The following is a 26,896-nucleotide window of genomic DNA, read 5'->3' as shown; positions in this document are numbered from 1 at the left end:
AAAAGATTTGTCTGAACATCTGTACAACAGAACTGAAAGACAACTACTATGGTGCTCACATAAAAATCTTTTAACTCTGTGCAACACATTACAGGTTGTTCCATAAAAAGTTGGAAAACTATCAGATGTTCATAACATGCAGCTATAATATTTCATTGCAGACGTTTCTGACCATATTATTTACTTGGGCAGCTGGAAAAGTACATTGGCTTCCTCTGTTTAAGTCCTCATTGGTGCATGCATGGTATAACCACAAGGTGCAGTACATGTGTTACTTGAGTGCATGTGCTTTCACTGGAAGTCAGTAGGCTGCTCCAGGCACCTTTCACAGAGAAAGCTTGTCTCTTCAATGTCACACCAATCTTTCAAGTTTGTTGAAATATGAGAAAAATGTTGATTACAAGGAGGGACTATCTGATATTGGAAGGGCAAGCCTTCTTGACAAATGGCTCTTGGAACAATCTACTGATAATTCAGACCGTACACTTCTTCTGTAATACATGTGCTGCAGATTGTGAGTACATTATTTATTTAGTTATTCATTCATTCATTATAGTTCAGTTTTTTAAACTAAGTAATGGACTTATAATTGAAGTTTTAACTTGCATAACTAGTCAATATTAAGTTTTTAGTCTCATGTGGTTTTGTTCTATGCTAAAGCTGGCCATGCATTTGTCAGCAGTAGCTTAAATAGAGGAACAAAGTGTTCTTTTGTGAGTTTCCATCTTATAATGGATGGAAGCCTCTGTACTGTAGTATTGTGACAGCAATTTACAGACATCTAGCAGTTTTCCAAAAATATTGTTTATAATCTTTACCTGAGAAAGTCTTGAGTTTCATATCAAGCAACTATTTAGAGAGGAAATGGTGCAGTATATCTGAAGGTTGTGCAATTTATGTGAGAGAAGAGAGAGGTTATTGGGCTCACTGGTATTTTTATTAAGTTGGAGAGGCAACAGTGTTACTCATAACTTTGCACTTTATTATTATATTGTTGTGAATAGTGTCAAATGTAAAACAAAAGGATTCATTTTATTCAATGTGAATTGGACTGTATTGCTAGGGATACATATCACTCACATTTAGAAATGGCAATAAGATTTTCTTAACTTTGTTGGGGCTGCTAACTGTCACTGCCAGTGGTGAACACCTCCACATTTGGTAAGTAGCTGTGTTTGACTTCTGTCCTTGCAAATAACAGATAGAACTATGTCTACATACATAATCACGTATACATTAACAGATACCAAGATAAGAAAACTGTAAGGTTTAGAATTTTTGTAGATAGACGGTGTTTTGTCTTGGCGGATGGATGGTGTGACATGACCTAAGTCTATCTGGCTTGACAATAAGTCTAAAATGAGACAAGACTGCAAGTTTCAACTGACTTAATTTTGTTGCTACTCATGTACCATCACAGTTAATTAATTTAATCAACTCCATCCACTTTCTACAAATGAGGCAGAGAGATTTTGTCAGGAGTCTTTCCCAGTGTTGCTGAGAAGCAGAATGCAGAAGTGTAATATTTCACCTAAAATGCATTCCTATACAACCCACTGTTAGCAATTTTGGGATGCCCACCTATTATTTGACCAAACACTTGTCATCTGTTCTTAATTCCATTGTAGGCAAGTGTCCATATCACATACACACTTTTGATGTTTTTATCAGCAGACTTTCATTATTCCACCGAAAATGCTTGGACTTATTAACTAGTTTTAGTACTATCCAACTTATCACAAAACTTCTATGATGGAGTCATTACATCCCTTTGACAACAGCTGTAGCTAACAAAACAGTGCTGTTCATGCACATCCTCTGCTGTATGGTATAACCCCGCTTTTATGTTCCCAGAAATATCATTTTCTTGCCTTTTACAACATTTTTTATCATCCCAATCAAATTTCCTATGTCCACAATGCTAATTTGCTCCCGGTTTTGCGTCAACATATTTACAATTTTCCCATGATTTACGCATTATGAAAAACAGTTTGTGGAGACAGAAATGATCCTGGCATGATTTTGGCCATCGAGTATTGTTCACAAATATTACGTGGTTAAGTTTCTTGGTACCAGGGCACTCTACTCAGTGGATTTGAACCAGTAAATGTGTAAAAGTTGGAACAATTTGTGCCGTATCTCCCGCTGCGGCCAAGTTCTACTTTGCATGGGGGCTGATGGGAGTAACTAGGTTTGTTCGAATAAAGATGTCATGACCAATCGCAACCATTTCCAAACTGTTTCTACTGGTTAATCACAGTTTAGTGATTTATGTGATCATCGTGACACCTTTCTTGAACCATTTTTAGCACATTTTGGCGTTTGGCCACTTATAACACTAGTTGACACCGTCATTCACTTTATGTTGCTCAGATGCATTTAGTTTAAACACAGCATCAGTTACTTATTTTTTTCATGCTCAGAAAAAGTGTTTGGAGAACTCTTTCTCATTGCCAAGTGCAGTATTTACGTATGTATTTTTTGTGATGTTACACAATCAAACAATGTGAGTGATAGTTTGTGTGTGTGGTTTTCGACTAACTGAGGAGGCACAGTACCTGATAACCTCGAAAAGATGACTGCAGTGCAAGAGATACAGAACAACAGAAGATTCAGACCTCACACAAAATACTTATGTACATATTTGCACTTGACAATGAGTGAAAATTTGCGGAACACATCGTGCTAAGCATGAAAAAATATGTAACTAGTGCAGTATTTCATTATTTAAATAATGAGCGACAGCTGCAGGTTTTCAAAAACATCGATTATGACATATGAAATTGAGCCAATGTTCCTACTTCCCAGACAGTATTTAGTTCCAATTGCATCAGCAGTTTTTATTAGATAATAAACCTTTATTAGATAGTAAACAAGTCCCTGACAAGTCTTGATGCCTGTTACGTACATATATCAAATGTAAAGTGTGAAAATGCAAGGGGGTAGCCTATACATAACTTTTATAACTTAAAACATTATTTCCCACATTTTACATTTTTCTGCATTTTACACCAGTGTTTTGAAGTCCCTTGAAAAGTGTAAAAGTGGGGTTTCACTGTATATACTATCCATCTCGTCCCTTATGGTAAGTCTCTCCTGATCCTGGGGTTCTAAGCAACTTATCACTGGCTCCAAAATCTTGCACATTTCCTTAACTTTTGAATGTATTTTATTCTGCTGCCATCCCATTATATTATAATTTTTTTAAATATTATATTAATTTTTATTTAACAAATTATTTGAGCAGTATCACAGTGTTACTATGGGAAGTCCTTTGTCTCTCCTTGTGATCGACCTTTTTATGGAGGCCACTGAGGAGGGGCACTTGAAAGGGCAGTTTGAAAACCCGTAGATAAATGATGGCAGTCGATGAGTACTGTACTGCATGCCTTAAACTTACAGTTTCTCCAGAGCTGACTATATAACTACAAATGACAGTCTCATTAAAATCAAAACATTTATTAAAGTCACCATGCATATAATTTAACTAGTGTAAGGAGTCTAATGTGAATTATATAAATCCATTAATTATCACATAGACACAGGGTTCAGACAGTAGAATCAAATGATTATTTTTAACACCAATTCCAATCCAAGAGGGATAAGTGACCACTTTGACAACTAGTAGAGTTAAATGATCACTTAGGCGCAAAGTCCCAAACAAATATTTGTCGATGGTGAGAGCTGGATGGCCAATCAACATTTTTCCAGTGACCAAGGCTTGGCTGCTTGCTGCACTCAGAGGTAACTTGCAGGGGTGGAGTGTAACTGAAACTGGCTCCACAACCAGAACTAACTAGCATGGACCTTTGCAGCCTTCTAAATACTGTCTGTGTATATGGTTACATGTCTCACTAACTTTTGGACTTCTGATTGGCATAGGAAAATAGTGCAGGGCTTCGTAAAGCTAGCCCATAAACATGTTGTTATTTACGTATTGTTGATATCTGTCAGTTAGGCAACCTGGCAGACCTGGCTGGGTTGCAGGGGGCATGAGCCCCAGGATATAGCACATAGTGTTTTGAAATTTTTTGATGACACTTATAGTTTGGCCCATGAGCCAGGAGAGTCTCTGTAGGTTTCTACAATACCTTAACTAGATACGTCATAACATAAAAATTCCTATTGAGATAAAAAAAAAACTTTTTTGCTCCTTTTAGAGGCTTTAATGCAACACAAAAATAATGATACACTTGAAAATTTAGTGTATCAAAAGCCCACTCACACGAAACTTCATGGCAGATTAAAACTGTGTGCCAGAACGAGACTCCAGCTCAGGTCTTTCGGCTTTTGTAGGCATTTATCCTACTGACTGAGCTACCCAAGCACAACTCACGGCCTGTCCTCACGGATTTATGTCTGCCAGTACCTCATCTCCAACCTTCCAAATTTCACATAAGTTGTCCTGTGAGACCTACAAGACTAGCACTCCTGGAAGAAAGGATATTGCGGAGACATGGCGTAGCCACAGCCTGGAGTGGATTCACTGCAGGTGAAAATTTCATTCTGGAAACATCCCCCAAGCAGTGGCTAAGCCATCTCTCTGCAGTATCCTCTCTCCAGGAGTATTAGTTTCATAGGAGAACTTTGTGAAGTCTGGAAGGTAGGAGGCAAGATACTGGCGAAAGTAAGGCTGTGAGGACAGGTCATGAGTCTTGGTTTGGTAGCTCAGCTGGGAGAGCATGTGTGCAAAAGGCAAAGGTCCAAAGTTTGAGTCTTGGTCTGACACACAGTATTAAACTGTCAGGAACTTTCATATCAGCACACACTCTGCTGCAGGGCGAAAATTCCATCCTGGCCCACACATACAATTTTTTATTTGCAGGCTACTAGCTGTCACTGCCCAGTGTAGACTTTATGTGTTATTAAGACATTGATTGATAGGGCTCATGCCATTTCAAGTACAGATAAACCTGCAGCCCGTATTGGTACATCTCCAAACTGTGTTAGTGGGAAACAGATATAACCCTTGTCAATGCAGAGGGCACTAGAGATGCTCTCTATCACTGAGCTGACCTCAGGTGTGACTGAGCCGGCCGGCCCAATCTCAGCTCACTGTGGGTGGCGGACTGCGTTGAAGTCTTGAGCCTCAAGGCAAAGGCTGCTTGGGGGTCACAGGCTCCTGCCAAATCCCATGCAGTTTGCTAATAGATTCAGTGTGCTATCTGATGCTTGGGGGGGGGGGGGGGGGGGGGGGGAGGCTGAGCTGGATCAGAATGCACCTTCTGCCAGGATAGTGGCCCCTCCTCCAGCAAGGTCCGGACAGGCAATTGGGGATAGGGGTTTGTTAGTTACTGGCAGCTCCAATGGTAGGCGGGCCATGGAGCCCCTCAGGAACAAAGCAGCTAGGGTGAGGAAGAAGTCCAACGTTCACTCAGTGTGCTTGCCGGGGGGCCTTGTCTGGGATGTGGAAGAAGCTCTTCCGGCAGCTATCGAGGTTGCGGGGTGCAGCCAGCTGCAGATTGTTGCACATGTTGGCACCAACGGTGCCAGTTGTCTGGGTTCTGAGGAAATCCTAGGGTCCTTTCGATGGCTGCCTACATTGGTGAAGGCAGCCTCAATCTCTCGAGGAGTGTAAGGCAAGCTGATGATTTGCAGCATTTTTCTCAGGGTGGACTGGGGTCCTTTGGTTTCGAGTCGAATTTAGAATCTAAATCAGAGGCTACATGATGTTTTTATAGAGCACCAGCATCCGCAACAAACATCACAGAACAATTCAGGGCAAGTCTTGAGTACATAGGAAATAAATATCCCAATTATCCATTAGTTATAGGTGGAGGCTTTAATCTGACTTCCATTGGCTGGGAAAATTACACGTTTATCACAGGGGCAGAAGCAAAGACTCGTGTGAAGAAGTTATTCTAGAAGCGCTCTCAACATACAAACTTGAGCAATTGGTTAGAAAACCAACTCGAGATGGGAACATTGGCGACAAACAGACCTGATCTTTTTGAGGAAGTTAATCTAGAAGAAGGTATTAGTGACCATAATGTCATTGTGGCTTAGGATCCACCTTGGTTCAACAAACATATTAGGAAGTTGCTGAGAAATAAGAGAATTTTGCACAGTCGTTTTAAACGTAGTCACTGCCTCACTGACAAACAGAAATTATGTGAAATGAAAGCAGCTGTCAAAAGGTCAATGAGAGATTCTTTTAATGAATTTGAAAGCAATATTTTATCTGCAGATTCTAAAAATAACCCCATAAAATTTTGGTTGTATGTAAAATCTATGAACGCTACAGATAATTCAATACCTTCTCTTGCTGACAGAATGGGTAATGTAACGGATGTTAATAAACAGAAGGCTGAAATTTTAACCTAGCTTTCAAAAATTCATTTATGGTAGAGGAATGCAGCACTATTCCCCCTTTCAGTTATCGAACAAACGCAGGCATGGCTGACATAGTGTTTTGTGTATCTAGGATTATAAAACAGTTAAGATCCTCAGACACCAGGAAGGCATCTGGACCAGACGGTATCCCTGTAAGATTTTATGTTGACTATGCTACAAATATAGCACCATTATTATTCGTCATCTGTCAGAGATCATTGGAACAGCAGAAAGTTCCACAGGACTGGAAGAAGGCCCAGGTCAAAGCAATCTATAAAAAGGGTAGAAAATTGGATGCACATAATTACTGGGCAATTTCACTGACATCGATTTGTTGTAGAATCATGGAACATATTTTGTGTTCAGACATAATGAACTTTCTAGACTCTGAGAAGCTCATCTGCAGAAACCAGCACAGGTTTAGGAAACAGCGGTCATGCGAGACACAGCTGGCCCTCTTTGCACATGATATACAACAGGCTTTAGATACCAGCTCCCAGGTTGATGACATATTCCTTGACTTTCGAAAGGTGCTCAGCTCAGTTCCGCACTGTCGCTTGCTCCAAATAGTGCCTTCTGCCACACGCCAGTTGGTGGCTAGTGGAGTATATGTGTAGATACGTAGATGAAATGAAGAAGTTGTAAGGCCTCTACATAGTAAACAGTTCACACTGTTCAGAAACACATTGTGAAGCATTGGGGTCATACTTGCTTCCTTCAAATCAACAAATAAATTATTACAGAATGTCGCAGGTCATTCAAAGGACTTTTGAGAGTCTATCACTTAGTGTCGGCTGAAATTTGACAGAGGATCTCACAATTAGACAGTCATTTCGAGTTGGGTAGAACATGAAATCCTATGATTAGTCCTTTGCTTTCCATAAGCAGACACAAGGTGGCTCCATGCATTCACATTTAAATTGCCATCACCTGGGTAGTGAGCACGCCACACAGAGTTGCGTGGTCTCTTTGTGGAAACAAAAAGGCCACTGATCCACAGGTCGGGTATATGTTAAAACAAAAAGTTCACTTTCATTCAGATATATTTGCAAAACATTATAGAAAAAACTATTCAGTGTATGATATTTATTGCAACACTCACCAGGGTGGAGAGCTGGGTTTTATGTGCAGTAATACACAGTTTCATGCCTGCCACTTTTCTTTTTTCTCTCTGAACACACCGTACAATCCGTATGATTGTTCCCAGGAAGCTTGTTAATAATCTACAACTGTCCATTGAAGTGTTCCTCATCATCAGAAGTTGAACAACATACTTGTTTTTGCCTTGGATTTCTTTCTTCACCAACTAAGTCTCTTATAACACTTTTACAGAACACTTTGTGAGACAGTGTTTTCAAGTTGTTTTTCTTGCTGTGATTCTTGTATAGCAAATAGCTAGGATTGTACATTTTGAATAACACATGACCTTTAAATGATCCTGTAGATCCATCAGCAGCCAAATACGTATATGATCGATAAATTTTGAGAAACTTGCAAGACACATTATCCAACACATTATTCAACAACCAGAAATACAGCTTTTCCGACCACTTCATACTTCTCATTATAAAACCATATCTGGACATAAAATGGTCACATCGATCAGCTCCACCCATCTTCAAAGTATAATTAATAATCACATTTGGTTTTATTATTTCTTCCCTTTCCTTTGTTTCTCCTTTCTGTAAGTGACACTGAGTTATTTGCTTTTGGTGAAAGCGTGAAAACAGTTCTTTTATCTTGCCATGCCAGAACCATCACTTTGTTGTTGTAGAAGCATTTTATTTCTTGCTGCTTCAGGTGCAGAACTCCTTTCTTGATTACAGCTGGAAGGTTTTTGCAATTGGCTTGGATCGTTCCTGTGAGATGCACATTCTGTTTCAACAGTTCATCAGCAACTCCTGTGTAAAAGTGTACAAATGGTACCCTGATTGCCATATAGCATTTCTGATGTTAGCCAGCAATCGAAAAACTATTCTCTCAGAAAAATTCAAGCCTATACAAATCAATGACTCTGTTGCAATAGCACCAAAATTGGGTATCAAACTGCAGTTATAACTGTTTGATGAATCCGAAATCACATCAACTCTAAGTCTCCATTTTGTTGATTTTTGAGGATTGTACATTTTGAATAACACACAACCCTTGAATTATCCTGTAGATTCATCAGAAGCTAAATACCTATATGAGCGATAAATTTTGAGAAACCTGCTAGACAAGTTATCCAACACATTATTTACTTTACTCAGACATGACTGAACTTGAGTGTTGAGATTTGTGGCACTCTCTCTGAGTTAGAAACAAGAAGTGCTCAAAAAACTTGCATAAATTGTCTAAGAGTAAAACAGTTTGAAAAGATGTTAGGTGATTGTAAACATTCTCCTGAAAAAATACCTGCAAGTTCTTACAGTTTTGTAATGCCATGTTCAATAGCACACCATGGAAGCATTTCATTTCTTCCTTGGTAACATTTCTTCAGTCCCACCACACAGAATGTTGTGGAAGTGGTGACACTTTATGTATTTTTGCTGTAAATACCTGTTCGTTTGGTCTGCTATTTGTTGAAATAGGTTGTCTGTAAAAATTAACTGAAAGAAACAAATTTTCACAGTTTTCATTGTCATCTTCAGTAGAATTTTTAGAAATGAACCACTATCATCATCAAAAGCACTCTCACTACCGCTGTCTCTTAAAGATTCCTCTAAAAGCTGTAAAATCTTTTCCTTAGAAAGAACTGAACATGAGAAATTAGCCACTGTACGCATGCGACCTTGAATATAGTAATTCCAACATTCCTTTCAACACAGCTGCAACAGTTTGATACTGAGTTAACACAGGTTCACCTAGATGACATCACTAAGCACCATTGATGCCTAGTACTGGCAGAATTGAGAGCTGGGCCTGTGTGAGCCCTGAAAAATCGTGACGAATAAGGCTCAACATTGGAGCAGAAAACAAAATTTGCTATGTGGAGCGCCACTCGACATTGGAATGGAAAGGGTTACGCTATTTTTTATGCAATCAGTGTCTTTCTGCTAGTTCAGTGAGCATGGAAGATTGTTCTGATCTAAATAAGACACGAAGGACACTCAGAACAACTGAACAGTTTATGAAGTAACCCATATCTTGGGATTACACAACACATGCACCAGTGGGGGCTTCAGTTGAGGATCTCAGCATAATTTCACCTGTGAGGGAATATTAAGCTAAACATGGTCAGAATCTGGACAGTTGAATGAAAATGAGACAGAGAAAAATAAATGAGAAAACTGTTTATTTTTTCAAAAATAATCTCCATAACTGTTAATACATTTATCCTACTGAGAGACAAGATGGTAAATTCCTTTATGGGAAAATGTTCGCATTTGCCTTGGGAAACTGATTGTGCCCAGGCCTGAACCTCTTCGAGTGGAGCAAATCAGTGGCCACAAATGTCTTTATTCATGGCTCCAAATATATGGAAATCACATGGGGAAGATCAGGACTGTATGGAGGATATATAAGGGCTTCCCAGCAAAACTTCTGCAGTTTACTTGAAACAACCTTGGCAGCATGTGGGTAGGCAATATGGTTCCGTAGGCAGTCCCAGACATTTTTCCATGAAGGCATTTACTGCCTTGTCTCATGTGGAACGCATGAATTAACAGTTATTGCAGTTATTTTTGAAATAATAAATGGTTTTCTTACTTACTTTCCATGTCACATTTTTGGTTGATTGTCCCTTATATTTGAGTTAGAAACTGTGTATGAGTTGTGATCAAAAAGTAACAGGAACTTTTTAATTTTGCTAGCTTCATACATCCAATTTTCAGTTTTTTATCTATCTTGTTGGTACACTTTTTCCTGATGTATGTTTGCATTTTCAGCTGTTTTAAATATTTAGTATATTGTTGACAGTTGAAAAAGACATATGTGTTTTCGAGCATTCACCGAATTTTTGCTTTCTAAAACAATGGATCAAAGAATTTGCCTTAAATTTTGCTTGAAAAATGGAATAAAGTGCAACACTACATTCGAAATTTTGACTGGGGTTTTTGGGCAAATCTGGGCAAATCTGCTATGAGTAACACATAAGTTTACAAGTGGTGTAAATGTTTGAAAGAGGTTCGAGAAGATGAAGATGACGACCACCTTGTGTGCCCTAGCACATCAGTTAATATGACAATATGGAAGCAGTAAAGAAATTGTTTCTGGAAAATCACAGTCAGGGAGATTGCTAATGATGTCAGCATATCCTTTGGCTCATGCCAAGCAATATTTTTCAACTCAAATTTTTGAATTTTGACCAAAAACAATCATGTAGACATCACTCAGGAATTGCTGAATGAAGTCGACAATGATCCAGAACTTCTAAGTGTGGTTATAACAGGTGACAAAACATGGGTATATATGTACGTAATCGAAACCAAGGCCCATTCATCCCACTGGTAACTGCCTGGAGAAAAAAAAAAAAAAAAAAAAAAAAAAAAAAAAAAAAAAAAAAAAAAAACCCACAACCAGTTTGATCACGTGTGAAGGTTCTTCTCACTTTTTTCTCTGGGTGCAGTGGGGTAGTACATCATGAGTTCCTGACTTATGAATGTACTGCCAATAAGGCACCATTTTCATGAAGCAATCTGAAGCTCCGTTTTGGGCCCATTGCTTTTCCTCATCTTTATTAATGGTCTTCCGCTTTGTTCTGAGACAAACAGCAAATTTACCCTGTTTGCTGATGATACCACAATTCTAATTGACGATTTGATAGATCGCAATCTTGAACAAACTACAAATACTGTTTTTAATGACATCTTAAATTGGTTCTCCTCAAATGGTCTCTCACTGAATGCAGATAAAACTCATTATGTGAGGTTCCATACATCACAAAGTAATCTCGATGAAATTAACATAAAATGTAGAGATCAACCAATACAGAAAGTTGAAGATACAAAATTCCTGGGTGCTTACATAGACAGCAAATGTAATTGGTCAGTTCACATTCTTCATCTATGTAGAAAAACTTAGCTTGGCAACATTTGCATTACGTGTTATTTCTTCAGTGGCTGAAGTTGACACCATTAAGGTTGCCTACTTTGGCTTCTTCCACTCATTGATGTCATATGCTATCATATTCTGGGGGAACCAACCACTTGCAAAAAAAATTTCACCATCCAAAAAAAAAAAGCAATCAGAATACTGTGTGGGGTCCATCAAAGACACTCTTGCAGGCACTTGTTTTGGAAGATAGGTATCCTAACGACTGCCTCACAGTATATTTTTTCCTTGCTGACCTTTGCGTGCAAAAATTATTCTATCTACCGACACGTTCCACATCATTACGAAGTGTCGTATTCATGATCTATGGAACAAGTATTAATCTAATCTAATCTACCAAGACAACAGTAAATTCCATGGCTATAACACCAGAATCAAAAACAATCTACATTTCGAAATGAAATGTCTCACTCTGGTACAAAAAGGAGTTTACTACTCCAGCATTAAGCTGTTCAATGCTCTACCACTACATATCAAATGTGTTCATACAGAACTGCCAAAAATTTAAACAAGTTCTCAAAGATTACCTGACAGAGAAATCTTTTTATACTGTGGATGAATATCTGAAAGAAAATGTATACCCTCACTAAACTTATTGTGTCTGGAAGTAGTTCAATTGATTTTATTGTGCATTTGAGCATTAGCACACTTTTTGTAACAACAAATTGGCTGTACCTGTATTTACTCTTGTAGGCCTAATATCTGATTTAACTTTGTGCTCTTATCTTTAACCTTTATTTGAAACTCCTTTTTCTGTTAAATGGTTGTTATGTTATCTAGCTGACATTGTATCTATTACTGTATTTATAGTATGTCTTACTTAAACTATGTACAATTTGGCATTGAATTGCCCTTGTATTTATTGTAAGTTTAAATTGAAACCTGTACAATTTGACACGTTCCATATCCTTGCGATTGACTCACTAACTGGATCTATGGAACATGAAATAAATAAATAAAATGGCCAGAATTGTGGTAAAGTCACTTGTAGAAATTGTGTCATCATAATGCTCCCACTCACACCTCAGGGCTTGTGTGTGATTTTTTTGGCTAAAATCAAACCTTTTATGTTGGTTCAGCCACCTTATTCACCGGACATGGCCCCTTGTGACTGTTTCTATTTTTGAGGCTGAAGGGAACCATGAAAGTACATCATTTTGCCACCATTGATGAGATAAAAATGGAATCGCTGAAGGAGCTGAACACCACAACGAAAAGCGAGTTCGAGAAGTGCATCCGAGATTGGAAAAAGTGATGGCATAAGGATGTTACAACAGGGGTGGATTACTTTGAAGGAGACAAAAGTTGATGTTGATGAATAAGTAAAGATCTTTTAAGAAAAACAAAAATTCCTGTTACTTTTTGAGCACACCTTGTATATACCTTGAGGCAGCATAATACACAGCATGCCGATTACCCTGACTATACTCGTCCAGTACTTATGAATGAGAGCACTTAATGACTACCAACAAAATGTGTACATAATTTCAAACTTTCATGAAACTTTGTCTCACTGACATCCCCCACAAAGTGATGAAAGCAAAAAAAGTTCATCGCTTACTATATTTTCACTGTTGATGTAGGATCAGGTGTGACACTGTAATTTATTGCTTTTTTACTATTGCCTCTAGATGGAACACTGTTGCAGGCAGCATCCATACGCATATACTTTGTATGACACACAGTTCAGGATATATGACATCATAAATGTCGAGATGTGTGAAAAACTAGCTTTTGATTAATGCGGAGTGTAAATTACTTGGGCTGTACTCATCCATTGTTTGATAATGAGAGCACTTAGTCATGTCCAAAAAAGTTTAAACATAATTTCAAACCTTCTGTAACCTCTCTTTCTCTTAAATGCTTAACCTGAGATATTTAACACATTAACTCATTTGTAATTAGATTTTTGAAGCTTTTTTACATGTCGGAGCTTGATTCTTTAAGGAATTTGGGGTATGGTGTTTACTAGTGTGAAATAAAGTGAAAAATAGAGATATCATAGGTATTAAATATGACTCCCATTGGTCACATGGACAATGTCCAAGTGATATTCCATTTCATGCCACACATTCTGAAGCACACATGGAGCCAACAACACAAGTGCATTAAAAATGCACATTTTGAGCTCTGAAACTGCATTTAGCAAAGGAGGCACAAACACAAGGTCTGTCCTGAAACCCCAGCACAAAGAAATCATTGGGCATCAGCTCCAGAAACCTAGTTGGCCAAGAGCAGAACATCATGTGACAATGTCCATTACAACTGATTCAACAGTTTGAAAGATGTTGATTTAATTATATAGGAACTTCCATATCCCAGTGTTTTAGTGTACCATCTTGCTAAAAGATGTGATCCTGGAATCCAAATGAAGCTGTGGCAACAGCTCAACTTTTGATGAGCCCTGCTTATGTTAAGTTACAGACAAAGGCTGTTTTGTACCTATATTCAAATGTTGCACTGGCTAACTGTACCATTTATGTGGATGGTTGCCTCACCGCTAAAAATTAGACATGTAGCAAAAGTTTCTTTGCCATTTCTTCCATCATTGCTGTAGCGTAATTTGAATGTTTGATGTAGTCTCCCCATTTCATTTCCTGTAAAATTTGAATTATGTGTTCACTTTTATTTTAAGAGTATGCCAAACCATTATTTGTGGCATATGTAGATCTCTGGTGACTTTGTATGTTGATTTCCTTGGGCTACGTTCAAATGAAATGCAAATTCTTTGAACATTTTATGCTCATACACATAGCTGGCCAGTACTTTCTGATCTACACAAACATCCTGTTTCTTCAAACTGCCAATGCTATCTACAAAAGTCATTCGCATCTGGAGGGGTTTGATTGTATCACTGACAAAATCTTTGCATTTTGGTGACAGAAATACAGTTGTTATTATTTAACAGGAAGAATCCTTCTGCAAGAGATCAGCAATTTTCATTTATGACACAGGGCTGTTTTACTTATGGATGACCACACATGCCATAGCTTCTGATTCACTGTGCTTGTGCTACAATCAAAATTTTGCAATTTCTTTTACATTCTTTGTAATGCTTATTGCTGTATCTCTATGCATTACATGATTATAGCTATTTGTAATTAGTATATTCATTTTGAACTGTACTGCTTCTGAGGCAGGTATGTGATAAAAGCCCAGTGATCAGCTAAATTCGAGTTACAAAGCATCTCAAGAGAATAGCCCATCTGGGTGGCACAGATGCTTCCAGTGTGAGAAAATAACAAAGTGCGGACAATTTCTCTATGAAGAACCAAGAACTGCAGGAGAAGTGGAGGCCAAAGTGCTCGAAGACTGGCATGTCACAATCTATGTGATAGTGGAAAAAGTGAAAATCAGTCATGAATCAGTTTTCAACATTTTGAATGTATCAAAGATCACCAATCGCTGTACTCACACCCATTGAAAAAAATTCACTGAACAGAGGCAGCAGTGGAAATATTGTATCAGTTTGAGGACAATCCAGTTTTGCTTCTAATGACTGTAGAGGACTGCTAGGTATATCACTATGACCCTGAGACAAATGAGCAAAGCAAGCAGTGGAATCATCTGGATTCATCACTCCAGGAAAAGGTGAAGGCCGAACCATCAGTGGGCAAGGTGATGTTGAGTGGTTTTTGGGGCTACTGTGATGTATGTGGTGCTAACACATTGTGCTCATAAAATGCTAATACTTACAAAATTTCCTGATCACATTGCTGGAGGCTATCAGCATGATGCACTGTGAGAAGCTGTCTAAGGTTATGGTTTTGCTGCAGAACAATGTCCCAGCTCATTCTGCAAAGGACATTGTCACGCATACTGCTTCCTTGGCGCATCTGATTTTAAATTTTGCCTACCCACAGCCCCCACCCCTCCCCTATTTTCCTCACATTGCATCCAGTGACTATGTCCTCTTTCCTCAGATGAAGAAACCATTTCATGGCAGGAATTTCCAGAATGACTGTGAGGTGATTTTTCAAGGTAGAATGTTTCCTGAACAGCCATAATGCAGGTTTCTACAACCCAGGCCTTAACCAAGCATCTGGCATTGGGGAAAATGTGTCACACTGGAGGGTGAATGCTTAGAGGGAGACTAAACAATCACCAAATTTAAGGGCTGCAACTTGATTTTTTTGAAGTGATAATCAAAAATTTGATTGCTCTTTGTATGGTGCAGTCCTTACACAGAGATTTAAGACATATAGAGGATGGGCTGTCATGTAGAGCTGCACAAAATTAGTTTTCAGGCTGAAAACAGCAGCAGCAGCAGCAGCAACAACAACAACAACAACAACAACAACCAAATCAACAACCATTAGATTATGATCTATTTTACTACTAGAATTTCTTTCAAACATTCCAGATGACACATTCTTGCAAACACTACAGTACATTACTTTTTTTTCTTAATTACTTATTAGTGAATTCTTGTCCTTCTGAACCAGAGTCATTGAATACTTCTTCAAAAGCATCAAAAACATTATATCATTGAATATTGCCGTTACAAAGCTGTGGCCGTGCATGTACAGTGGGGTAGCAAATACACAAGTAATTGCAAAAAGCAATACGTGACACATTGGGTGAGGGGGGGGGGGGGGGACAAAATAGAATTTCAGCTATGAAATTTTAAGAACAGCACTAACCAGACTTGGCTAACTACTATTGCCAGAGTCCTGCTCTGGCACTGTCCATGACATGTTAATAATGAAAAGGAAGTGTTCCAGAATTATTAGCAGATGAGGTGTTTGAAGCCACTCAAGGTATGAGAAAGGAAATGTACCAGGAAAGAGTGGAATTTCATTACAAATGGTTAAAGTTGGAGATAAAGGAATACAGAAGGAACTTGCAGATTATTTATAAAATGTCTGCTGACAGAGACAATTCTCCAGGATTGAACTAATACTGTTGTCGTCGTACTTTACAAGAAAGCTAACAGACAAGACAGAAATCTATAGTCCTATGAGCCTCTTCTTCACAATGTGCAAGATATTCACTAAAACTACCAACAAACTCATGCAGGAGAGGGGGGAGGGGCTGATTTTTACCAGGTAAAGAAACAAACTTAATTTAGAAGTGTATTTTCCATAATGAGTTATTAGCAAGTTGCAAATGAAATTGTAGATTGGAGCATTGCGTATGAATCACTACTTTGTCTGGAATTCTTAGATTTTGAGAAATCTTTTGTCTCAGCTTAAATTAAAGTAATAGTTCTTTGTCTGTTTACTTAATTGGCCCACTTTTGTTCAGCAAACAAACTTGTATTGGAATACAATAATAGTCTTCAGTTATGTTAATAATACATTATTGTTCATGTGATGTGTTCACTTTCATTCTGATATAAAATAATGATGAACACATGAAGTATATACAGGGTGTCCAGAAAAGGGCTCCCTGATTTCAAAATTAAATATCTCGAAAACAAAGATCGATAGAGGACTGCAGTAAACGGCATGTTTATTGTGAAAGCTGTAAGAACTTTATACAGCAGTTTGAAATAATAATTACAAAAGTTGCTAACAGATGGCGCTGTACGCTGTACACCTCATATCAGCATACATAAGTAAAATAATCGTATGAAAACAATCTTTGCAAACAATCACATCACAATGTTTTCAAAATGTTCACCATTGGCACTACAGAGGTGGCGCAAAAGAAGAATGAAATTCGCCATCAGATTTCGTAGTGTCACAACCGAAATGGATTCACGTGCCACAGAGATCGCCGATTCAAGCTCGTCCAGCGTGCCGGGATGCTTCGGGTAGACCATGTCTTTCACTGTGCCCCACAAAAAAAAGTCACAGAGAGTCAAATCCGCCAAATATGGAGGCCAGTCCAATCCTGCACCAGTAAATTTGGGATATTCCAAAGCAATGACTCGATTCCCGAAGTATTCCTCCAGAAAGCAAAACACTTGTTCGGTCCGATGTGGTCAGGCTCCATCTTGCATAAACCATTCAGTACCTGGTCGATCCTCTAACGCTTGCTGTGTGGTGACAAATTGTTCCAAAATTGCAATGTAACGTGCACCAGTGACCGTTTCTCGAATGAAAAAAGGGCCAATAATGCCTCTGCTGCATACTGCAGCCCACACAGTAACTTTAGGAGAATACAGGGGTTTCGCTTCACACCAATATGGCTCTTCGGAACACCAAAATCGCCAGTTCTGCTTATTCACATATCCACTCAGGTGGAAGTGTGCTTCATCTGTAAACCAGATGCAGCCAACATCAAATCCTTCACTATCAATAATTGTGAGCATCTGATTAGCAAAGGCAACCCTATGTTGCACAGCTCGTACGGGTATGGCCTGGTGCATTTGAATTTTGAATGGAAACATGTGTAGGCTCTTTCTCAGTGTTTTCTGCATGCTGGAACGCTTCTAGCCAATCTCAGATGCAATTCTATGGACGGATGACATTGGATTTCGCTGAATAATTCCAGAAACTGTGGCGATATTTTCAGGCGTAACTGGGGTTTACTTGCGGCCAACATGCCCCACTAGATCATCAGTTACGCTGCCTGTTCGTTGAAATTTTGCGAAGAGCGTACAAATGGTTTTCGCATCGGGTCCTTGTGGAACATTAAATCGTGCTTGAAAACTTCGTCTTGTTGCCGTAGGACTCTCTTCTAACCTGTGGTACTTTAGCACCAGAAAAACGTGTTGTTCAATGGAGTACATGGTTTTAATCCCTTCCTTCGGTACACTAACCTCCTTTCGCGTTTCAATAGTGGAACTGATCGCTCTGGGCTTCGGATCACTATTTATACTAGGCATTACGTATGGCGATTACAGCACCATCTGTTAGCAGCTTTTGTAACTATTATTTCAAACTGCTGTATAAACTTCTTACAGCTTTCACAATAAACATACCATTTACTGCGTTCCTCTATCGATCTTTGTTTTCAAGATATTTAATTTTGAAATCAGGGAGTCCTTTTCTGGACACCCTGTAGTTACATATTAATAACAATAGTGAAGACCATTTCTTTATTCTGATACGGTGTGACTGATGTGCTTGTGTTGTCCCATTGAGTCCATGTACCTGTTACACTTGCCAAATGACCTGATAGAAATGGACTGCTTTGTATTTGCTTTGAACAGACCTTTACAGGTAGAGCAATAAACAACTTTGATGGAATCAATGACTTTAACACTTATTATGGAGTAGTGTTTAGAGTATGTATTTTGCACTATGTTGGTAAACTACATAGTTTCACCAAGTCAGTATTTTACATCTGTTCCATATAAGAATTATGTTACACTTTCAGCCCTTTACAAGCATTGTATCACTTATATGTACCTAATACTGATCTTAAAGTAATAAACGTTTCACAATCATTGTAGCATATTGTGTCGAGTTAAAAGTATGTTTTTTTTTTTTTTTTTAATTTGTTGTAGGTAATTCTGCATCATCAGTCATTGCTAGAACCAGCTGTTATTACAAAGCTTGTTGCTCAGTTGCACAAAAGTACAGGTGAAGTAATTAAACGACATCCAAGATGTTTAGTTCGCAATTCCAATGCCTTAGTACAATTGGAAACATCAAGGCCCATATGTATGGAACTTTATAAAGACATCAAGGAGCTGGGCCGGTTTATGCTTCGTGTTGGTGGCGTTACTGTGGCTGCAGGACTTGTTACGCAGGTGGGTTAAACTTTTCTGAAACAGTAAGATTTCCATTTTGTGATCAGTCCATTTTAATTACCTGTACCAGTACTCCTACTACCATAATTAATTTTGTTAATTTTTCTGTCACTGTTGTGATTAATACTTTGAATTTCCTTTTTTTAATTATTGTAAACTGTGTGAAATATGAGATTGAGGTTTTTTTTTTCTTTTGACAGCCTTCAATATTAGTATTAGAAAAAAATACTAGTTGTACACACTGATCAGCAGAATTAGATTGCTGGCTGCATAATTTGTAACCTTTGAAAATTTCAATGCATACAGAAAAAACCTCATTTAGGAAGACACAAAACAAAGACATACTCCACCATTAGTAGAAATGGTTGTCAAAGAATAGACGCCATGACACAAACACTACTGAATATTTGTCATATGTCAAATTACTTAAATGCTACAAGTCTCATCCCTTTTTGAGTGCAACACAAGGACATTGTTGTTATAAAATCTGTGTAATAATATGTCAGTGTGGTATTTGTAATTTATATGGGTTATTTCATTAGTAAAATAAGTGGGAAAGAGAGAAAATATATATTTCCTTCAACCAGTCTAAATGTTAGACAAACCATTACAAACATTTTGTGTCTGCATCCACTCGTTAGCTGTGCTTGAAAAATGGAGAAAAATCTGCTAGGGTTTGTTCTAAGTGAATCCAGTACTAATATTAGCAAGTGCTTGCTAGTTGTGTTATGGTTAAAGACAAACTGTCTGGCAGTTGTTGATAAAAAATGTAAAATATGTATTGTAGTGCATTTTGGTATTATTAATTACATTCCCTTCTAACACTGACAAGTATTTCTGTGGTTGCTATATTTTTATTGGTGCAGAATTGGATCAGTTTCTAATGAAAAGTGTAAATGTCGTGACATTACTCCTCTAGAACGTGACACTGTCCATATCTTACCACACTTACATAATATGTCATCCAATTTGTGCATCATGGTACCATATCATTATGTGTGGTCATATAGTTATGGATAATACAAGGATTTATAATTTAAAATGGATAGAATAGTATACGGATAGTTGTTGTACAAAAAAGGAAACATTAAGGAAGACAACAATTGACTAGGGTCCTTACAGACATCGTTCTACAAATTTTAGAAAGGATATGAATTGCCTGAGGACTTCGGGACATAGCTAAAACCAGTTTGTGCCAGTGGCCTTGAAAACTTTGTCGCATTAACCATTCCAAAATGCACCTGTCAACCTGCACAGCTCATTTTGCTTTTAGGCATGAGGCCCGTACTTCAAATTATTATTATTATTATTTATTTATTTATTTATTTATTTATTTTTTACTCTCCATGAATTCATCATTGTTATCAACCCACAGTTTAAACTTAAATGTACAGCTAAATCTTATTCTTTTCCTTTCGTTAGCAATTTTCTCACTTAATACTAAATCATTGATACCCCATCTCTCACTAACATAAGGCATGTCAGATAAATGACATCAAAGCTACTGAACAACCAAATTCTATGTAAATGTCTCTAAATTGTTGACAGTAATTTGAATTAATTTTCAATCTGCAGTGGAGCATGTGATTATTTGAAATTTCCTATCAGATTAAAAGTGTTTGCCGGGTTGGTACTTCATTCTTGGACACTTCCTTTTTGCAGGCAAGTGCTCTACCAACTGAGTTATCCAACCACAACTCACGACCCAGCCTCATAGCTTTTCTTTTTCCAGTATCTCATTTCCTACCTTCCAAAGTTAATAAAAGTTTTCTGGCATACCTTGCGAAGGATATTGTGGAGACATGGTTTAGTCATAGCCTGGAGGATTGTGTCATCATTCAGTTCTCCTCTAATTTTTGGACTTGCTTATCTGTTTTCTTATTAGTTACTTTTAATTCAGCCTTTAAGTCATCAGTTGTTATGTCCAGTTTATCGTTTAGTTCAGTGAACCTAACATCTTGGGTGTTTATAATAGCATTGGTGGTATCTAGCATAGCATTTAACTCAGTCTTTACATCTGCCAGAATGTTCAATATTTTTTCTTTACTTCTAATCAGTACTGGCATATGTCTAAGAGAAAAAAAAAAAATTCTGAAAAGGATTGTTGCTACTCAGCACACAGCAGAGAGAGAGAGAGTCGCGTCCACAACAAAATGACTGTCAAAAAGTGCGCCCTCAGCCAACAAGGCTATTGTCAGAAAAAGGCAAAACACACGCACGCACACGCGCGTGCGCACACACACACACACACACACACACACACACACACACACACACACACACACACACACACGGCCACAGTCTCTGGCTGCGGGTGGTGGTGACTGGGGTGGGGAGGGAAAGGGATTGCAGGGTAGGGGTGTGGGATGGTAAAGCAGTAAAGTGCTGCTTGTGAGAGTGTACAGGGATAAGGTGGAAGAAGGTAGGGTAGCTAGATGAAACTGGGAGGATGGACAGTTCGTTGGTTGTCATGCCCATGTATAATGGAGCACAGTGGTTGCAACTTAGCTTGTAGATCACTTGACAGGTTTCACAGATAGCCCTTCATGGGTGGTGTAGTTGATGCTTGTTATCGGACCAGAGTAGGTAGTGGTGGTGGTGGGAGGAGGTTCGAAACAACAGTGGTGGAACCTTTGTCAGCAGGTAAGATTATAATGCCAGGATCAGTTCTTAGGTTGTGGATTCCATTCTTTCTGCAGATATATGATTAGAGTGTATGTTGAGGGATTTGGGGAATGATGGTTTGAGGCAAGGTTAGATGTTAAAAAATTCTGGAAAGTTGACAGGGGGTGACTTGGGGGCAGTGGGTGTGGATCATGGTTGAGTGGAGGAGTGAACTGAGTCGGTCAGGGTTCAGTATTGGGCTTTGGTTGAGTCTGGTAGGGTTGGTGGGGAAAAAATGTTTCCACTGCAGGGACCAGGAAGAGGAGAGAAGGTCTTTAACAAGTCCTGCATGATTGGATTTGGAAATAGGGCAAAAGATGAGGCTTTTGGAAAGGACTGACACTTTTGAGGGGCTAAGGCTTGCACTCAGTCTTTTTATTTCTCTCCTTTTGTGCTATCCCCACCCCTGTCCCCCTCTCCTGACCTCTGTCTATCCTCCCAGACGCACCTAGCTCTTGGTGCCCTAGCTTCTCTCCACATCAACCCTGCATGCTCCTGCTAGCAGTACTTTACTGTCTCCCATCCCTACCCTGGTATTCCTCCCTCTCCCTGCCCCAGCCTCCACCTTAACCCCACCAGGTTGCCTCTCCCATCATACACTGTTGCTCGTAGTCTGGCTTCAACTGCCGTGTGTGTGTGTGTGTGTGTGTGTGTGTGTGTGTGTGTGTGTGTTTTGTCTGTTTCTGACGAAGACCTTATTGGCCGAAATCTCACTTTCTGACAGTTTCACTGGACTTGGATTCAGGAGGATGATGGTTCAAACTTGTGTCCAGCCACCCTGATTTAGGTTTACCATGATTTCCCTAAATTACTTCAGGCAAATGCCAGGATGATTCCTTTGAAAGGGCACAGCCAATTTCCTTCCCTAATCCGAGCTTGTGCTGCATCTCTACAGACCTCGTTGTCAATGGGACATTAAACACTAATTTCCTCCTCCTCATCCTTCTCCTCCTCTAACAGTCTTTGTGTTGGCCATATCTACGACTCATCTTCTCTGCTATGAGCTTTCACCCAACAAAGCCTTTATTGAAAAATACACTCACACACACACACACACACACACACACACACACACACACACACAACCATAATCCATGGCAGCTGAAGCCAGACTATGAGCAGCAGTGCATGATGAGAGAGGCAATCCTGTGGAGCCTGGGGTGGGTAGAAGGAGGTGCAGGAGGGGGGGGGGGGGATGGTAAAATGCTGATGGTGGGAGCATTCAGGGACAAAGTGGAGAGAGGGTAGGGCAGCTAGGTACAGTTGGGAGGTTAGAAGGAGGGTGGGTGAGATGGTGGTAGTGGAAAAGGAGAGAAGTAAAAAGACTGAGTGTGTTGGTGGAATAGAGGGCTTTGCAGTGCTGAAATGGGAACAGGGAAGGGGCTAGATAGGACAATGACTAACGAAGGTTGAGACCAGAAGGGTTACTGGAATGTGGGATATATTGCAGGGAGAGTTCGCACCAGCACAATTCAGAAAAGCTGGTGTTGGTGGGATCAAGATGGCATAGACTGTGAAGTGGTCACTGAAATTAAGAATATCCTGTTGGATGGTGTGCTCAGCAATAGGGTGGTCCAGTTGTTTCTTGGCCATAGTTTGTCAGTGGCCATTCATGTGGACAGACAGCTTGTTGCTTGTCATGTCCATGTTGAATGCAGCACAGTGGGTGCAGTTTAGCTTGTAGATCACTTGACTGGTTTCACAGGTAGCCCTGCCTTTGATGGGATAGGTGATGTTTATGACTGGACTGGAGTAGATTATGGTGGGAGGATGTATGAGACAGGTCTTGCATCTAGGTCTGTTACAGGGATATGAGCTGTGAGGCAAGGGGTTGGGAGCATGGAATGTGTAGGGATGGAAGAGGATATTTTGTAGGTTACGTTGGCAGCAGAATAACACTGTGGGAGGAGTGGGAACGATAGTGGGTAGGACATTTCTCATTTCAGGGCAAGACGAGAGGTAGCCAAAATCCTAGCGGAGAATGTAATTCAGTTGCTCCAGTCCTGGGTGGTATTGAGTAACGAGGGGAATGTTGCTCTGTGGTCAGACAGTGGGACTTTGGTAGATGGTGGGTGACTAGAAGGATAAGGCATGGGAGATCTGTTTTTGTTGCCCTACCCTCTTTCCTCCTCATCCCCGCATGCTCCCACTGGCAGCACTTTACCATCTCCCACCCCACCCCAACCCTGCCATCCCTCCCCCTCCCTGCTCCAGCCTCCTCCTTACCCCAACCGGTTGCCTCTCATATCACGCGCTGCTGCTCGTTGCCTGGCGTGAGCTACCAGTCTCTGTGGTCATGTGTGTGTGAGTTGCATTTGTGTGTGTGTGTGTGTGTGTCTCCATTGTCTATTTTTGACAAGGGCCTTGTTGACCAAAAGCTTATTACGTGACAGTTTTTTTTATTGTGCCTATCTGTGACACAGCATCTCAGTTACAAGGTGAGTAGCAACTATCCTTTTCATAACATTATTATATTCATCCTGGAGTCTCACTTAAGAGTGTGTGTGTCAGTTTAACAGTTCATTAACATAAATATGATACAAAATATTTTATTTAATATAGGTAAGGGTGAGGAACAAGGAAGTCTTTAATTTAATTTCCTTAATAATGTGTGAAATTACCAACAATTTTAATTTTGCTACAATCCGTGTATCTTGCATAAGTATCGTATAAACTACTTCTGTTTTTGCATGAATCTCCTGCAGTATTGTTACATTGCTGGCATTTACTCTCAGGACTTGCTGCACTACTCCAAACTGGGACGATGCATGGAGAGTGCACAAATGTTCATGCAAGCACTTCAGCTTGTAGAATTACTGTGATTACCACCCCACTTTCAAGACACATGGTGTCCCTCATACTCCTCAATACATGCAAAGATACATAAGAAAACCTCCAGTTCCCTCCAGTTTCATGCTCGTAACTACTAAACAGCTATATCGTTTAAAGATACAAGTATCACTTGTGACTAGGTAGACATAAGGTTGCACATCAATATATTGGAGTATTGTAACACCAACATATCCAACTTTGATTTTCTGTGAAAACATAGAAAAAGCCCAATTTTTTAATGATTGTCCTCGGAAAATGACAAGCAGGGCATTTATCATAAAGTTAACGCTGTCTGTGTTATCCGTTACAAAATTTTCACATCTAGTAGTGGAACTTACTTTAGGACATTGCAGATTTCTTAGTGATAAAATTTACATTTGTGAGAAATGGGCACGACATCTAGATGGATTTCCTATTCGTAAACCATAGATGCTTTATGAGCAAATTAGAAATTAATTCCTAACTAAATTGATATTATTACATTGTAGGGAAAGAGATGTAGTGAGTTTCTAGCCAACTGTTATTTATCATAAGGTCATTTAGTACTCTGTACTGATTATATACTAAGTCTATGGAACCACAGATTGCAGAGAAAACAGTCAACAGTTCAGAAAAGAGAAAGATGCATTAGTGGACAAAACTAGGGAGGTGGGGAGGGGTTGGGTATGGAGGAGGGAGCTGAGGCTGAGGGAGGAATATATATAAATAAAATAAATGTTTAGAGCAGATAAATCATATGTCTGTATCTGTAAGATAATTGTCCCCAAAATACAATAATAGATAAATTCTTTTCTATTGTAATTTGGCAGTAGTTTCGTTATGGACTTACTTTTCCATGGAGAAAGGCTGACAGACAAGAACATTTTTCATAGCGGTGACAAACAACTCTTGGAGCAAAATACTGAATTTTGCTCATACTGTGTCATGTGCCATTGATTCTTGAATTTTCCCAAAAATTACTTCAGGTCCTGCAAGAATAAATAATAATAATAATAATAAACGAAAGTGATCATAGTGGTTGTTGGCACACTGGATGCAGCATCAAAAGAACTCAGTGGACACTTGAAAAATATTGGCATCAATAAAATATCCATCTACAAAAAGCCACTTTGAAGGGACTGCATGCATACCTGTCAGTACATCAAGTAGTCTTCGACACTTAGGAAATGTGTGAAGGAGATAAAATTTGAAATCCAACATAGTGATATTGTTTGCTGTGTTCACTGTTGTAATTTTTTGTCAACAAATAACTATTGTTAGTGTACAGTTGTCTTCAGCTGCAAAAGACTGTGTTTATGGAAATGGAAGTGAAGTCCCATGCTTCTTGACAGAGTGTAGGGGAATGACGCGGGAGACCTGCACCGCCATACTAGGCAAGGTCCTATGGGGGGTGGTTTGCCGTTGCCTTCCTCTGACTGTAATGGGGATGAATGATGGTGATGATGACGACACAACAACACCGAGTCATCTCAGGACAGGTGAAAATCCCTGACCCTGCTGGGAATTGAACCCGGGGCCCCATGCTAAGGAAGTGAGAACGCTACCGCAAGACCACGAGCTGTGGACTCTGTGTTTATATTTGAAGCATTTCCTAAATGGTTACCTGAAAATCATTCTTTTCTTGTGGGAAGAAATGTGAATGTGATTTCTCCATTTCCTATTTTTTTAAATAAATTGTAGCAAGTTTAAGGCAGTAGTTTCTTAAAAGACACTCATTTGTTTGTGTTGCGTTGGCTGTTTTAACATCACTGTAGTAATAAGAAAATATTTCTCATGTTGTGCTTTCTTGTTTTCAGATCTTCTAATGGTGAGACTGGAAGAAATCAAATGACTGTTATATAGAACTTACCAGAAGAAATGGAAAACTGATTTTCTTTTCCAGGAAGTAATATAACAAGCATGAAGTACAGCTCTCCTAACGTGTACCTCATTGTAATCTCCATGAATAAAATGATTCTCTGAAAAATCTCTTAGTACTGTGGTATTTTAAAATTGTCAGTCAGTTCCCTCATAATTTGTTTCAGTTTCTGACGTTAAAAATATAAGAAAATTTCATTCCACTGCAACAGAAAAGCATATTTTTGCAACATGCATCAAGAGTGTGTCTCACCATAGGCAAGTTTGGAGGAATACCAGGAATAAGAGTAATACATATTCACAATTGGTCTCAATTGTGGTTGCTTCAGTAGGAATTCTTAATGCTAGTAAGTTGAGCAAAAGCTGTTTGTATGGATAAGCACACTTTAAAGCATTGTTGCACTTTTAGGATGATAATGATGGTGATTATGATTATGATAATCATAATAGTGGTGCTAATTGATATGACAGATATTTAAAGCAGATACAGCACAGAGAAGACTGACTTTAATTTGGTAATTTTACTGAAACAAG

At 39.0% G+C, this 26,896-nt stretch overlaps 1 protein-coding gene across 1 annotated transcript in view; it reads left to right on the top strand.

Annotated features, from left to right (window-relative positions):
- Nucleotides 1-26,471, top strand: part of LOC126260889 (protein HBS1) — a 211,050-nt gene extending 184,579 nt beyond the window's left edge. Inside the window, exons 12-13 of the mRNA XM_049958333.1 lie at nt 18,764-19,009; nt 26,302-26,471. Coding sequence (XP_049814290.1) covers nt 18,764-19,009; nt 26,302-26,310 — 255 coding nt within the window. The 3' untranslated portion in view covers nt 26,311-26,471. The remainder of the gene's footprint in view (nt 1-18,763; nt 19,010-26,301) is intronic.
- The last annotated feature ends 425 nt before the right edge of the window (nt 26,472-26,896 follow it).

Source organism: Schistocerca nitens, chromosome 5 (assembly GCF_023898315.1).
Source record: "Schistocerca nitens isolate TAMUIC-IGC-003100 chromosome 5, iqSchNite1.1, whole genome shotgun sequence".
NCBI lineage: Eukaryota > Metazoa > Arthropoda > Insecta > Orthoptera > Acrididae > Schistocerca > Schistocerca nitens.
Note: the sequence above shows the minus strand (reverse complement) of the source record. Positions and strands in the feature narration are given on the sequence as shown.